Genomic DNA, 14,349 nt, shown 5'->3' with positions numbered 1-14,349 from the left:
CTATTATCCATTATATTTGAAGATACTCTTTGTGGTTTATATGATAGTTAAAATAGTAAATATACTCGGTTATGTCTAGAGGAGAATGAGAGGGACTAACTAATATATTTACTATGAACATTTATAATTTGAGAGTTCTCTTGTGTGTAATTGGGTTAATGGGTAGATATCTTTGAGCTTGTAATTGATGATTACTTATTTGATTATAGAGGATGATGGCATGCTCGTGGCAGTAGCCCCATGTGGAGAGGGTGAACCACAAACATATTATTATTTTGTGTATTTGTTTTATTTTTTTATAGTTTACACACTTCTGTGGTACACAAAAATTATTTTTTAAAATATTATTATGAATAATGAGAATGTTAATGTTTATATATATTTATTTATTTCCTACACCTATAAAAAAGTGATTTTCTCATTTTTAAGATGGGAAAGTATTTTTCCATGTACATGAAAATTAGAGGTAAAATATACAATTTTAGAAGTTGAACTTTTCTAAGAATGCGAATTAAATACTAAAATTTAATATTAATAGTCACTTTATTGATAGATTCCAACAGCCAAACTCTATGTAAGCAGCCGATATATGTGGAGAATTCTTAAAATTTATTTATTTTTATTTAATTTCTTTTCATTTTCATTTCTTTACATAAGGTGACCAAATAATATATGTTTTTCTTTCTTTTCTTTTCCTTTATTTAATTTCTTTTAATTTCCATTATACAATTAGTGATTTGAAAAGGAAAAAAAAATCACAAATTCAACACTGTGAGTGTTTCAATTATAAAAGGGAGAGGGCTGAGTCTTGCAACAGTAACGAGGGGGAGGGGGGCTAAATCTAGAACAACAATTTTTGAGATTATAGAATTAATTGTATGCTAACTTTGTTGCAAAATTTAGACAACATTTGAAAAGGTCTACAAGTCCAAGGGCTAAATTGAACTTTATGCCTTTTCCTATCCATATTACTTCATTCCAAATTATCATAAAGCTAAATACAACCTTGATTAATTTTTTAATTTCTATAATGCAGCTTATTATATGTTTTAACTTATAAGCTGGTAAAAGTAGTTTATACTTATAAGTTTTAAAAATAGACCAATCTGTTTGCTTATGATAATTTTTGAATTCATAAGTTGAGTTTATAAGATAAAAAAAAAAAACCTGAAAAGACTCAACTTTTCATTTTAGTGCTGATAAGCTAATTTAATCAAGTATTTTTACTATATTATTCTTATTTAATTTTTAGAATTTCATCATAATTTTTATTCTTTTTAGTCATTCTAATAATAAATATACTCATAAGTTATTTTTTATCAAACGCATCAACTACTTATCAATCACTTATAAGCACTTTAATTAAATATGTAATTAATTAAAATTTTAAATACTTATAAACTCAAATAACATTATATACTTATAAGTTGATTTTTATAAGTTAAGTAAAACATGCCCTGATGCCAAATGAAAGCACTGACACATAAATCTGCACTAACATTCATTAAACCGTTAAAAGGTTTTACATAGCGTTACCAAACGCTGGCTTATTTATTCGTAAAGCAGAGATCGAGAGAGCATGCACTAGCCCAAAAAAAAGAGGAAGAGGAGGGTGTGGTGTCGGGGGAGGAGCGATAGGTGTTGTGGGTGGTGGGGGTCGCGCATAAGAACTTCAAAATTCACAACCCAAAACCCTTTTAAGGCTATCAGCTTTCATACTACAAACAATGGCAAAACTGTTAACATGAAGGCCTCGTAAGTGAAAGTTGCCGAACCAGAGTATGTGCAGTCCTTTTCTCTGAATTTCTCAGTCAGGCCCTGAAATCGAAGTAAGATAAAGCATTGTACAAAAAATTTATTTAGAAGTCAGTTTTTGATGCATGTTCACATCCAAGATAACGAGCAACTCAGATTTCAATAATTCATTTTATTGTACACAACTCAGGTTACACATATGAATTTCATTTCCAGGAAACCAGAGTATGGATGCAAAGTTTGATGGTAATGTCAGTGGCAGAAAACAGACATGCATTAGTAAAGAACTCACCTTGACAGTAAGACAGCACCTGCATTTCAAAAGAGAAGTGAAAATAAAAGATTTAGCTTTTGATGCAATAAAAAAGAAATGCAAATCCTAATAATGTTGAGAAAACTTACTCAATGAAATTGTCATATTCAATGGCCTTATCTTTGCCTCCACTTTTATCAAACTTAGAAACCAGCAAATCCAAAACGACTGGTGAGACAGCAAATCCTAAACTGCATAGAGCCTCCCTCAGCTCATTAGGATCAATCCTTCCACTCCTATCCTTATCAAATCTCTCAAACATGGCCTGCAAAAATTCCCACCAATAAATTTAACAAAAACATAGAGAAAACTATTATTGAGTCTCCGTAATATAGTAAATTTAATGACTTATTTTTTATATTTTGAAAAATACATCAATTAGTCCCTTGATTTCATCATACAATTTCGTCCCTTCATCTATTTTTCTCAACTTTGCTATTTAATAAACACTTTCATCCCTAAGTGTTTATCATTATAAACATTTTCATCCCTAAACTTTTACAATTATTAACACTTTTGCTTCTCATTAACCACCTTTTAATTCCTTGACTAAGATTAAATTAATAAGAAAATGAACAAAGGTAAAAAATTGGACAGAATCAAATGTAAAAGACTAAATTATGAATTTAAAAATATAAAGACCAAATCATTAATTTTAACATAATCAATGGACTAAATAATAATTTATCCAAAAATATAATCCCACGTAATCAGAATAAGAACACAGTCTATATATAAAAAAAAAAAAAAGAACTTACCCTCCAGTTCTGAAGACTGTAATACACCGAAGTGAATTCCTTCGGCCCTGCATTAAAAATTTCAAAAATTAAAAAAAAAAAAAAAAAAATCGGGTCAGATCTAAGTTTAGGAATACTGATCAGTATTCGTGGCGCAACTAAGAAAGAGAAAATTTCAAGCAAAGTATCGTATTCTCAACACCAGGCGCAAGTCAGAAACGGCTAGCAAACTTCGGCTACAATGCACATATTCACGGTAGAACGGAAATTTGAAATGATAAACAAGAAAAAGGGAAACCGTAAATACCGATCTTCCTGGTGTTGGTGTTGGTGAAATGATACATGAGAAGACGAACGGTCCTCAAACTGAAGCTCTGATCACAACTAGAGAGTACTCTCTGCAACTCCTTGTCGTCAATAAACCCACTGCCGTCCTGATCAGCGAGTCGAAAGCCCGCAACGACGTTGGGATCCGTCCCTGGAGGAAAAGCGGAGGGTACTAGTGAGGCGAACGGGCTTCCATATGGAGCTGACCGTGGGTAATAGCCAGGTGCGGGTGGAGATGCATAGGAGTTGGGTTTGTCCTTTGGGGGCTTGTCGCACGGAGGTGGTGCGCTGCAGGGTGCATCGCAGGGCTGAGAAGGTTCCGGCGCACCGTTTGGAGGATCGGCTGCGTAAGTTTGTGGTTGGTGTGCCGGTGGAGCACGGCAGCGGAAGCTGGCTGGAGGATGAGCATAGCCAGACATGATCAGAGAGACAGAGGGAAATTATTTTTTCGGCTTTTGAGATATTTTCACGTACTCGTGGTAAGCTTAGAAGTTAAAAACGAAATTTATATATGATATGGAATTTTGGATTGACAAATGAGTGTCATTTTTTTATATTATTACCAAAATGCCATTCGGCTTCACGAATTATTCATGTCAATGGACATTATTTTAAAAAAAAAAAAAAATTTAAACCTCAATTACACCTTTTATTTCTTGAGAAGTCAAATTTAATTATTTTTAATCTTTTATTTTATTTAACTTAAAATTTTCAATTTAAATTTAATTTACTTGAAAAAAATAAAAAAATTATACTTCTTAATTTCTTACATTAAATTAAAAAATTTAAAATTTTAATTTAAAATTCAGAAATTAAACTCCTTAATTTTGATTGAAATTAAAAAAATTAAAAAATTTAGTAAATATATTTTAATTTTTATGTTATATTAAACTTAAATTAAAATTTTTTAAATTAATTTAAATAAAAAATTAAAAAAAACTAAATTAAAAATTTTAAATAAATAGCTAAATTAAACATTTTTATCTTTTAAAAAATACAAAACACAAGCAATTTTCTTGTTTTTTAAGTATTTATTTGTTATGAAGGACGGTTCTGGAGTTCTTCTAAAAAAAATAAAAAAATAAAAAGGACGAATCTAGAGTAGGGACAAGTGCCCCACTGCCCCATAATTTTCTTTTGAATATATTGATACAAATTTTATATAATAATTTGAATTTACCTTTATTTTTAAAGGTAAATATTTGTCTTCAAATTTAAATCTGTGCTTTAATAATTATTTTTCCACGTAATGTTTTTCACTTTCCTTAAAGTTATATTTTTCATATATTAAATTTAAATTATAACAATTTTAAGTTTAATGAAGAGTCACAAAATTATATTTTATATATATAATGAAATTATTTTTTTAATCAATCATGAAATTAATTTTATAAAAGTGTAGGAAAATTTTAAAAAAATATATATAAATATGGGGATTTCACGTTGTATATTATATTTGAATTCACGATGAATTAAAGTTAAACAAAATTTTCCCTATATATAATGTTCCACCAATAAAAATTTCTAGATTTGTCCTTGCCGCCTATTATATTTAGCAATTTTTTATATTTTATATTTTTTATTTAAAGAGTTGAATTATATAATGAAATAATTATCTATTAAAAAACTAAGGAACATTAAATAGGAACAAAATATATAATTGGATTTGAATAATAACATGATTGTGTAGTTAAATGGCAGATCTAGAAAGAAATTTTTTTTTTAGTCCATATATAAGAAGTATATAATAAAATATTGTATAAAAATTAAAAATATAAAATTAATATATTATAATCAGCCCGGAAGAAATTTAATACCCTTAAAACAGTAAAAATTACATCATTATTAATGCTATTAAATTCATATCTCTCTCTATAAATTATTAACAAGTTTCTAGAAATGGAATTGTAATTCATTCTCATCGATAGAAGGTCCAAAGATATGTTTTTATACACCAGCTAGAAAATAATCGGGAAGAAAACTAACTGTAACTGCTATATGACACAAGCTACATGTGCTAAATATTTCTAACAAACTATATTTTTAGAATAAAGTAAATTCCAGCTCAGTAACTTCTAGCTGAATTCTAGCTCTCAGCTTTATTGCTTTGTAACTGCTTTGCTTCATGTGATACCCCCCTAGCAAGCTGGAGAATAAATATCCAGCATTCCCAGCTTGAGTTGAAGAGTGTGAAATGGCGTATAAGCTAGGGGTTTTGTGAAAATATCAGCTATCTGGGCAGAACTAGAAATAGGCAGCAACTTAACTAAGCCTTGCTGAGATTTTTCACGAACAATATGGCAATCAAGTTCAATATGTTTGGTACGTTCATGAAATGTAGGATTAGCGGCAATAGATAAGGCAGATTGATTATCACAGTAAATCAATACTGGTTGTGTGAAAGGAACATGGAGATCATGAAGCAGATATGTAATCCATTGGAGTTCACAAGTAGCTAAAGCTCTATATTCAACCTCTGAAGAAGATCGAGACACCGTGCTTTGCTTTTTAGACTTCCATGAAATTAGTGAGTTGCCCAAGAAAATACAGAAACCAGTAACAGATCGCCTTGTATCTATGCACCCTGCCCAATCAGAATCACTGAAGCTTTTTAATTGAAGTGAGGAATTTGCTGGAAAGAACAAACTAAGACCAGGAGAAGCCTTTATATAGCGAAGAACTCTATTTGCAACTTGAAGATGCAAAGTAGTAGTCTGGGCTAAAAATTGGTGAGTTGTTGAACAAGCAAATGTAAGATCCAGTGCAGTAGTAGTTAAGTATAAGAGTCTCCCAATTAGTTTTCGATAGGAAGAAGGATTAGGAATAACATCTCCTGTGTCCTTTTGAAGCTTAAGAGAACAGTCCATGGGAGTTTTGGCTGGTTTGGAAGCCAAGTAGCCAATGTCAGATAAGATCTCAAGGGCATATTTTCTTTGATTAATAAGAATACCTTCAGAATTTCTTGCAATTTCTAAGCCCAAGAAAAATCTCAAGTCACCCAAGTCTTTAATTTTAAAGGAATCATCAAGAAAATGCTTGACTTGAGTGATTTCTATCATATTATTCCCTGCTAGAATAACATCATCAACATACACTAAGATAGCAGTGAATGATTGTGATGTGGATTTGATGAACAAAGAATAGTCAGACTTAGATTGGGAATATCCAAGAAAGAGTAAGGCAGTAGAAAGTTTCAAAAACCACTGCCTACTAGCCTGCTTCAAGCCATAAAGAGACTTAAGCAATCTACAAACCTGATTGGGCTTAGAAGCCTTAAATCCTTGAGGCAAGGCCATATAAACCTCCTCATGAAGATCTCCATGCAAGAATGCATTGTTTACATCTAGTTGCTGAAGAAACCAATTGTTGGCAGCAGCAAGAGCTAATAACAAGCGCACAGTAGTCATTTTGGCTACAGGAGAAAAGGTATCAAAGTAGTCTATACCTTCAGTTTGTGTATAGCCTTTAGCTACAAGTCTGGCTTTATATCTTTCAATAGACCCATCTGCCTTGAGTTTCACTTTGTAAATCCACTTACACCCAATAGGCACCTTACCACTTGGTAAATCAGTAAGCTCCTAGGTCTTGTTTTGCTCCAAAGCAGCTATCTCAGATTGCATAGCTTGCTTCCAACAGTCGTGTTTAATTGCCTGTGAATATGACCTAGGTTCTACTATTGTGGAAGTAGATAGAACAAAGTGTTTATAAGGAGAAGACAAGAAATCATAGGAAAGCACTTGGGAAAGAGGATAGAGAATACCTGGACCTGTATTTGCTGGAGCTGCAAATGCTAAATTGCAATGGTAGTCCAATAAATATGAAGGTGGTTTTCGAGTTCTGTTAGAATGTCTAGGTTCTGTTTGTGCAGTAGAAGAAGGAGATACATGTTGTGAAGGTAATGTAGATGACGAAGAATTCAGTAAATAAGAAGGAGAAAAAAGAAAATCATAATCAGAAAGTGTGGTGTCTAATGGAAGTGAAATAGGAGAGGTAGAAAAATGAGAAGAGGACTGTGATTTATAAGGAAAAATGGATTCATAAAAAATAACATGTCTAGAAATGAAAATTTCCCTTGTAGAAAGATCAAACAAAATATATCCTTTAGTGCCACTTTTATAGCCAAGAAAAAGACATTTCTTTGCTCGAGAATCAAACTTAGATCTATGGGCTGTCAAGGTAGATGCAAAGCATAGAGCACCAAACACTTTTAGATCATGTATATCAGGTAGAGTAGTATAGAGAATTTCATATAGTGATTTATTATTTAATAATGGAGTAGGCAATCTATTGATAAGATAGACTGAGTGTATAACAGCATATGACCAGAAAATTTTGGGCAAATTGGCTTGAAATAAAAGTGCTCTAGCAACATTTAATATGTGTTGGTGCTTTCTTTCCACTACAGCATTCTGCTGTGGTGTCTCAACACAGGTTGTTTGGTGCTCAATTCCTTTGGAAGAGTAAAAATGAGGCATAAAAAATTCTAAACCATTATCACTTCGAATGACCTTTACTTTTGTTGAAAATTGAGTGTCTACAAGAAGAACAAAAGATTGAAGTAAAAAAGATGCTTCAGATTTGTGTTTCATCAAGAAAAGCCATGTATGCCTTGAGAAATCATCTACAACAGTGAGGAAGTATCTGTGACCATGAACAGCAGTTACAGAAAATGGACCCTAAATGTCCACATGTACAAGCTCAAAAATTTTATTTGTTTAAATAGTACTAATAGGAAAGGCAACTTCTTCTGCTTAGCATAATGACAAATGTCACAAACTACATTAGACAATGAAGTAACATCAGGATATTTGGTGTTTATTGCATTAAGTCTAGTAGTAGAAGGATGACCCAATCTAAAATGCTAGAGATTGAATGCAGGATTGCAAGCTGAATATACTGCAGAAATAGAAACTAAATGTGCTGGTGGAGGTGACAAAGGAAATGAAGGTGTGGCAGGATCTACCAATGCATATAAACCATCTTTAGCTCTAGCTGTACCAATCTTCTTCAAGGTACTCAGGTCCTGTATGAGACATTGGTCATAGTGAAAGATTAGACAACAATGAAGTAAGGAAGCAAGTTTAGTAACAGAGATAAGATTGAATTGAAATTGAGGAATGAAAAGCACATCTGTAAGTATAAAAGAAGAAGAAAAATGAATTGTGCCAGAAAAATAAGCTATGACTTTATTACCATTTGGAAGATTGGCTGAGATTGGCCTAATTCTTTTATAGGTAGTGAAACAAGAAAGAGAAAAAGTAATATGATCTGTAGCTCCAGTGTCTAAAAGCCACATATCATGTTTTGTAGTACAAGAAAGGGTAAACACATTACCTGAAGTAGAGGGATAAGAAATGGTGGAAGGAAGAGAGGATTCAGGGATGACTTGACTGAGGCTTACTTGGTTCACTAAATGAGAATCTGGAGTGGGAGGAGACTATTTAATTAAAGCTAGCAACCTTTGATACTGATCTGGTGTAAAACTACAACTTGAATGCTCATGATCACCTTGTGGTATATCAGAATCAATTATCTGCTCAACATCACCAGTACAAACATTATTAATCTTGGCACCAGAATTCTTGAATTTAAAACCAGGAGGAAATCCATGCTTCCTATAACATGTCTCTTCTATGTGTCTTGGTTTTCCACAATATGTACAAGTCTTATAGTGCCAAACTTTCTATTATCTGTATCAGTGCCCCTACCATATACATTCCTTTGAAAACCAGGTAGACTAGACTTATTAACAAACACTTTTGGTTCAGTAAGTATTCCTATATTCATATGTCTTTCTTGTTGAACCACCAACGAGAAAACCTTATTGATGGAAGGTAAGGGTTCTAACAGCATAATTTGTGATCTAACATTGCCGAATTGATCATTTAAGCCCTTTAAGAATCTGATAACATAGTCATTTTCCCTATATTTTCACACAGTGACAAGAGCTTCACAGATACATGGAGTTGCACAAGTACATTGAGGAATAGGGCGAAAATTCTCTAGTTCATCCCATAAAATTTTCAAATGAGTAAAGTAATCTGTGACAGAATGTTCACCTTGCTTAAAACTATATATCTCTTCTTGTAAGTTAGAAATCCGATACACATCTCCTTGAGAAAATCGATCCTTAAGATCTTTCCATATATCTGCTGCAACATCAATCCACAGGACACTTTGTGCTATGGACTGAGATACTGAATGTGTGATCCAAGAAACTACCATGGTATTACACCTTTCCCAAACAGAAAACATTGGATCTGTGGCAGTTGGCATCTTAAGAGTTCCATCAACAAATTTCATTTTATTCTTAGACTGCAATGCCATTCTCATTGCCCTTGCCCAAGAATGATAGTTGGATCCAAATAAAACAAGAGAAACAAGAACTAATGCAGGATTTTCATTAGGATGCAAGAAATATGGATTCGAAGGATTTGTGAGATGATCAAGAGCTGAATTTCCAAATCGAGAATTAGCAGCTTCAATTGCCATGAGTGTAGATCAAAGAGAAGCAGGCAAATACAGAATCAACTGGAGGAAGAATCAAAAATTGATCAAGAAGGAAGGAGAAAATAATCTCAGATGCAAAGAAGAACAGAGGTTACCAAAAAAAAAATGCTCTGATACCATAACAAGTTTCTAGAAATGAAATTGTAATTCATTCTCATCGATAGAATGCCCAAAGATATGTTTTTATACACCAGTTAGAAAATAATCGGGAAGAAAACTAACTGTAACTGCTATATGACACAAGCTACATGTGCTAAATATTTCTAACAAACTATATTTTTAGAATAAAGTAAATTCCAGCTCAGTAACTTCTAGCTGAATTCTAGCTCTCAGCTTTATTGCTTTGTAACTGCTTTGCTTCATGTGATAATTATTAAAAATCATTTATTAATTTATTACATATAAAATTATACCAATTTATTTTTATAAATTTTATTATTGAAAAAGTTATAGTAAAATTATAAAAAATATATAAATTTTAAATACATAACATATTTTTTTATCTTAATTAATTTTAAATTTTATTAAAGAGAAGGTTCAATCGCTAAATTTATAAGGAGTTAATGCCTATAAAATATGTTTATATGTAAAGAAATTCAAGAAAATGAGGGGTCAATTAACCCTCTTTCTCAAATATATCCGCCATTGCTATGGACTCAACAAGTTATTTGGCTATGAGATTGTGACACTGAGAATGGATAATTAGTTTATGATTGACTATTCTGGCTAATTAACAAAATTTGAAAGAGTTCATTTTAAAAGTGTTTCAATTTATTTTTTTATTTATTAAATTTATATTTTTAATTATTTGATCATTATTTTTTTAAGGCTGTTTCAATATTCTTACTGCCTCTTATTGATAGAAGGGCTCGGTTTTTACACACAAAAATAAAAATCAGTTTGGTAATAGACTGAAATCGATTGTTATTAGCAACTAATTTTATAATCAATTTATAATTTTGATTTTTTTTAATAAAATAACTTTTAAAAATTTAATAACCGATTCAATAATCGATTGCTATTAGCAACTGATTTATAATTGATTACTAAATCGATATTAAAAAAAAACCTTAATTATACGATTAGCAACTAATTTAAAATTGGTTATTATTAGCAATCGATTAAGAAATTAATTTCTAAAATCTATTGCTAATAGCAACTAATTTTAAAATCAGTTACCAACAGTAAATAATTCAGAGAATTAATTGTTAAATTAAAAAATTATTTTAATTGACTCCAACGTTAACAACCGATTTGTAATCGGTTGTTAAAATCAATTGTTATTTGCAACCAATTCCTTATAATTACTAATAGCAATTGATTTTGCAAACAATTACAAATTGATTGCTAAATTTTTCCTCCAAAAAATTTACAGCCAATTTTTTGTTTTCTTTTTTTATTTGTAAATTAATTGCTATTAATAACTGATTTGTAACTAATTTTTTCCCCCAAAAAAATTTTCATCCAATTTTTTTAATTTTAATTTGCAATTGATTTGTGAATTGATTGTTAAACAGCAACCAATTTTTGCAACCTATTGAATTCTGTTGCTATTAGCAATCGATTTTGCAACTGATTGTGAATCGGTTGTACAATTTTTCTTCCAAAAATTTTTACCTAATTTAAAAAAATTAGCAACCCACAATCGGTTGCTAAAATCAATTGCTAATTTATTTATATAAATCACTACTCATTTTCCTTTTTCACTGCTCATTTTCTTTCCCTACTACTCATTTTCTTTCTCTCTTTCTTCTATTTTCTCATTTTCTTTTTCATTCTTTTCATTCTCATCTATTTTATTCATTATCTTTTCATTTTTCTTCATCATTTTTTCTTTCTCATCTATTTTCTTCTTCATCATCATTTTCTTTCTCATCTGTTTTCTTTATCATCTATTTTCTTTATTATGTTTTTCTTCATCATCTTTTTCTTTATCATCTATTTTCTTCGTCCTCTTTTTCTTCCTCATCTTTTTTCTTCTTAATCATCTTTTTTTTCTCATCTTTTTTCTTCTTAATCATTTTTTTCTTTCTTGTTTTTTATTTAATTTATTTTTTTGGCATAAAATAAAATTTTTTATGAATATATTTTTTATTAGTAAATTATTTGCAACCGATTGAATTTGGTTGCTATTAGCAATCCATTGCAAATCGATTACAAAATTTTTTCCTAAAACTTCTCACCGCAACTAACAATTGCTTACTAATTCGCTTATATAAATCACTCTTCATTTTATTTCTCCACTATTTATTTTCTTCCCTACTACTCTTTTTTTTTTCTCTCTTTCTTCTATTTTCTTATTTTCTTCATCATCTTTTTCTTTTTCATCTATTTTTTTATCATTTTTTTCCTCATCTACTTTCTTCTTCATCTTTTTCTTTCTCATATATTTTATTTTTCACTATCTTTTTTTTCTCACTATTTTCTTCTTTAAAATCATTTTCTTTATCATCTTTTTATTTCTTATCTATTTTCTTCATCATCTTTTTCTTTCATAATTTTTCTTCTTAATCATCTTTTTTCTTTCTTATCTTTTTTTATTTAATTTATTTTTCTTTGGAATAAAATAAAAATTTTTATACAAATATATTTTTTGTTAATAAATTATTTGTAGTATTAATTTTTTGTAATTTTTTGTTGTAATATATATGGTAATTTTTCTATTAATTTGTCTTATAAATATCTTTTTATATTTAATTTTTTATTAATATTTTTTATAATAGTTATTATCAATAATTTTTTGACAATATTTTTATATTAATTTTTTAGTACTAATTTTCATTAATAATTTATTATTTTAGTAATTTTTTAAAAAAATTATTCATTTGAATTTTTTATTTGTTATATAGAATTTTATTTTTTTATAATTTTTTTAAATTAACAATCAACTTTTTGGTTGCTAAATTAGTTACAAATAGCAATCGATTTACGAAATGGTTACAAAATTATAAAATTAAAGGTACTAAAATTTTCGCAACTAATTATGTTTCGGTTGCTACTAGTAACTAATAGTTTTTTTAGCAAAAGTTTTTTTTTAATTTAATTAATTTAGCAACCGATTTGGTTGTGGATTGCTATTTACAACCAGCCTCATTGCAACTGACTAAATCAATTACTAAATCAATTAGCAACTGATTTTAATGAATTAGTAATTGATTCGGTTGGTTGCTAATTCAATTTTTTTGTAGTGTTAATCACTATGAATATATATTAAATAATATTTTTATGATATTAATAGTATTTAATAACATGTCATGCATCATTTAATCTAGATGTATATTATAGGAATTAAAATTGAAATATTACACAATATTTATTATTAATTATTTGTGATATTTATGGCTTTTTGTGGGCTAAATTGGTTGCTATTACATTTATACTAAAGTAGTATATGTTAAAATAGACACACAAATTTAAAACACATATAGTCGCAAATATAACAATAAAGAGAATAGAAGAAGAATGGACATTAGATTTAGATGGTTCAACCGTCAGATCTATCTCTACTAGCAAGACACGAGAGAAAAGTTATATTATGATGAAAAGAGTAAAATATAATTACTCATGACTTTCAAACCCTAATTCCAGTATGTTTCTCCAATTTTTCATAATACATCGCAAAAAGCGGAAAATACGATATTTATACTATTCCATACTCTAAGCTTAGACATATTTGCCCGTGTCATTCACTTCTACCACAGATCTCATAAAAATTCCATTCGAATCGCAATATAAAACTTTTCGGTCAAGTCACAAATCGGATCTATAAAAATATATTCAAAATTCAAGTCATATAAATAGCATTATAGTTCTAATTATATGTGGCAGCATGAATTAAATTAACTACTAGCAACAATTCAATAATGTACATAATCTCATGGGTTAATATATTAAGTATTAATATATAGTTACTTATGCATATTATTAGAAAATTACTCCATTATTGTTATGCCCCGCTAAAGCATATAAACTATAAAAAAAATATGAAAAACACATAAAATATTAAAATTTATGTGGTTCACTCTCTTAATATAGGATTACATCTATGGGCATACCATTTTTCACTATCATTAATAATAAATAATTAATCATAAGCTCAAAGTTATTTATCCTTTAACCCAATTACATCCAAAAGAACCCTTACATCAAAACTACTTATAGTAAATATATTAATCAATTTCTTTCAGTCTTCTCTAGATATAACCTAATATATTTACTACTTTAATTGTATTATACACCACAAAGGGTGTCTTCAACTATATGGGCAATAGACCTCTCACCAATGGACAAAAATTCTCTCTTCTTAAATTCTATATCTTTCTCTACCTTAGGTTGAAATATCTTTCTTTTCATAGGACCGTAACTTTTCTCCCTCCATGAGAATATAATGAGCGAGAGCCTCTCATCAATCTATAAAGTCACTCCTTAACAATTGGCAAATCTCTCTATAATGGGTGATGACTTTATTCAATGAGCTAAAAGCTAAATAACCTTTCCACCATTATCTTATTTATATTATTAATTCTCTCAATCATAATCTAACTAGAAATCTGACTTAATTGAGTAATAATACTAAAATAGTTGTTCTATTCTAATATATGAAATAATCTTTTATCCTATTAAGAAATATTTCTTCTGCTAAAATTAGAAAAATGTCTCTCAAAATCTTACTAAAATTTTAAGTCATAATTCTAATAATAATCCATT

General features: G+C 29.5%; 1 protein-coding gene and 1 long non-coding RNA gene across 3 annotated transcripts; one reads left to right on the top strand and one right to left on the bottom strand.

Annotated features, from left to right (window-relative positions):
- Positions 1-1,477: 1,477 nt before the first annotated feature.
- Positions 1,478-3,636, bottom strand: LOC110650002 (calcium-binding protein CBP). 2 transcript variants are annotated; one of them, XM_021804779.2, is made up of 5 exons: positions 3,113-3,636; positions 2,827-2,873; positions 2,158-2,333; positions 2,048-2,066; positions 1,478-1,818 (listed from the first exon to the last, which is right to left on the bottom strand). In XM_021804779.2, the coding sequence occupies exons 1-5, from the start codon at positions 3,549-3,551 to the stop codon at positions 1,714-1,716; spliced, it is 786 nt and encodes a 261-aa protein (XP_021660471.2). In that variant the 5' UTR covers positions 3,552-3,636; the 3' UTR covers positions 1,478-1,713. The 2 variants fall into 2 exon arrangements, with proteins under 2 accessions (XP_021660471.2, XP_057999867.1); XM_058143884.1 differs by lacking the exon at positions 2,048-2,066 and having other exon boundaries at positions 1,676-1,818.
- On the top strand, positions 1,689-2,132 carry LOC131178631 (uncharacterized). The gene is made up of 2 exons (XR_009147570.1): positions 1,689-1,829; positions 1,972-2,132. It is a non-coding gene; the product is annotated as an uncharacterized LOC131178631 (long non-coding RNA).
- Positions 3,637-14,349: the final 10,713 nt, after the last annotated feature.

This window comes from Hevea brasiliensis, chromosome 3 (genome assembly GCF_030052815.1).
Source record: "Hevea brasiliensis isolate MT/VB/25A 57/8 chromosome 3, ASM3005281v1, whole genome shotgun sequence".
NCBI lineage: Eukaryota > Viridiplantae > Streptophyta > Magnoliopsida > Malpighiales > Euphorbiaceae > Hevea > Hevea brasiliensis.
The sequence above is the reverse complement of the archived record's forward strand: the minus strand, read 5'-3'. Positions and strand labels throughout refer to the sequence as shown.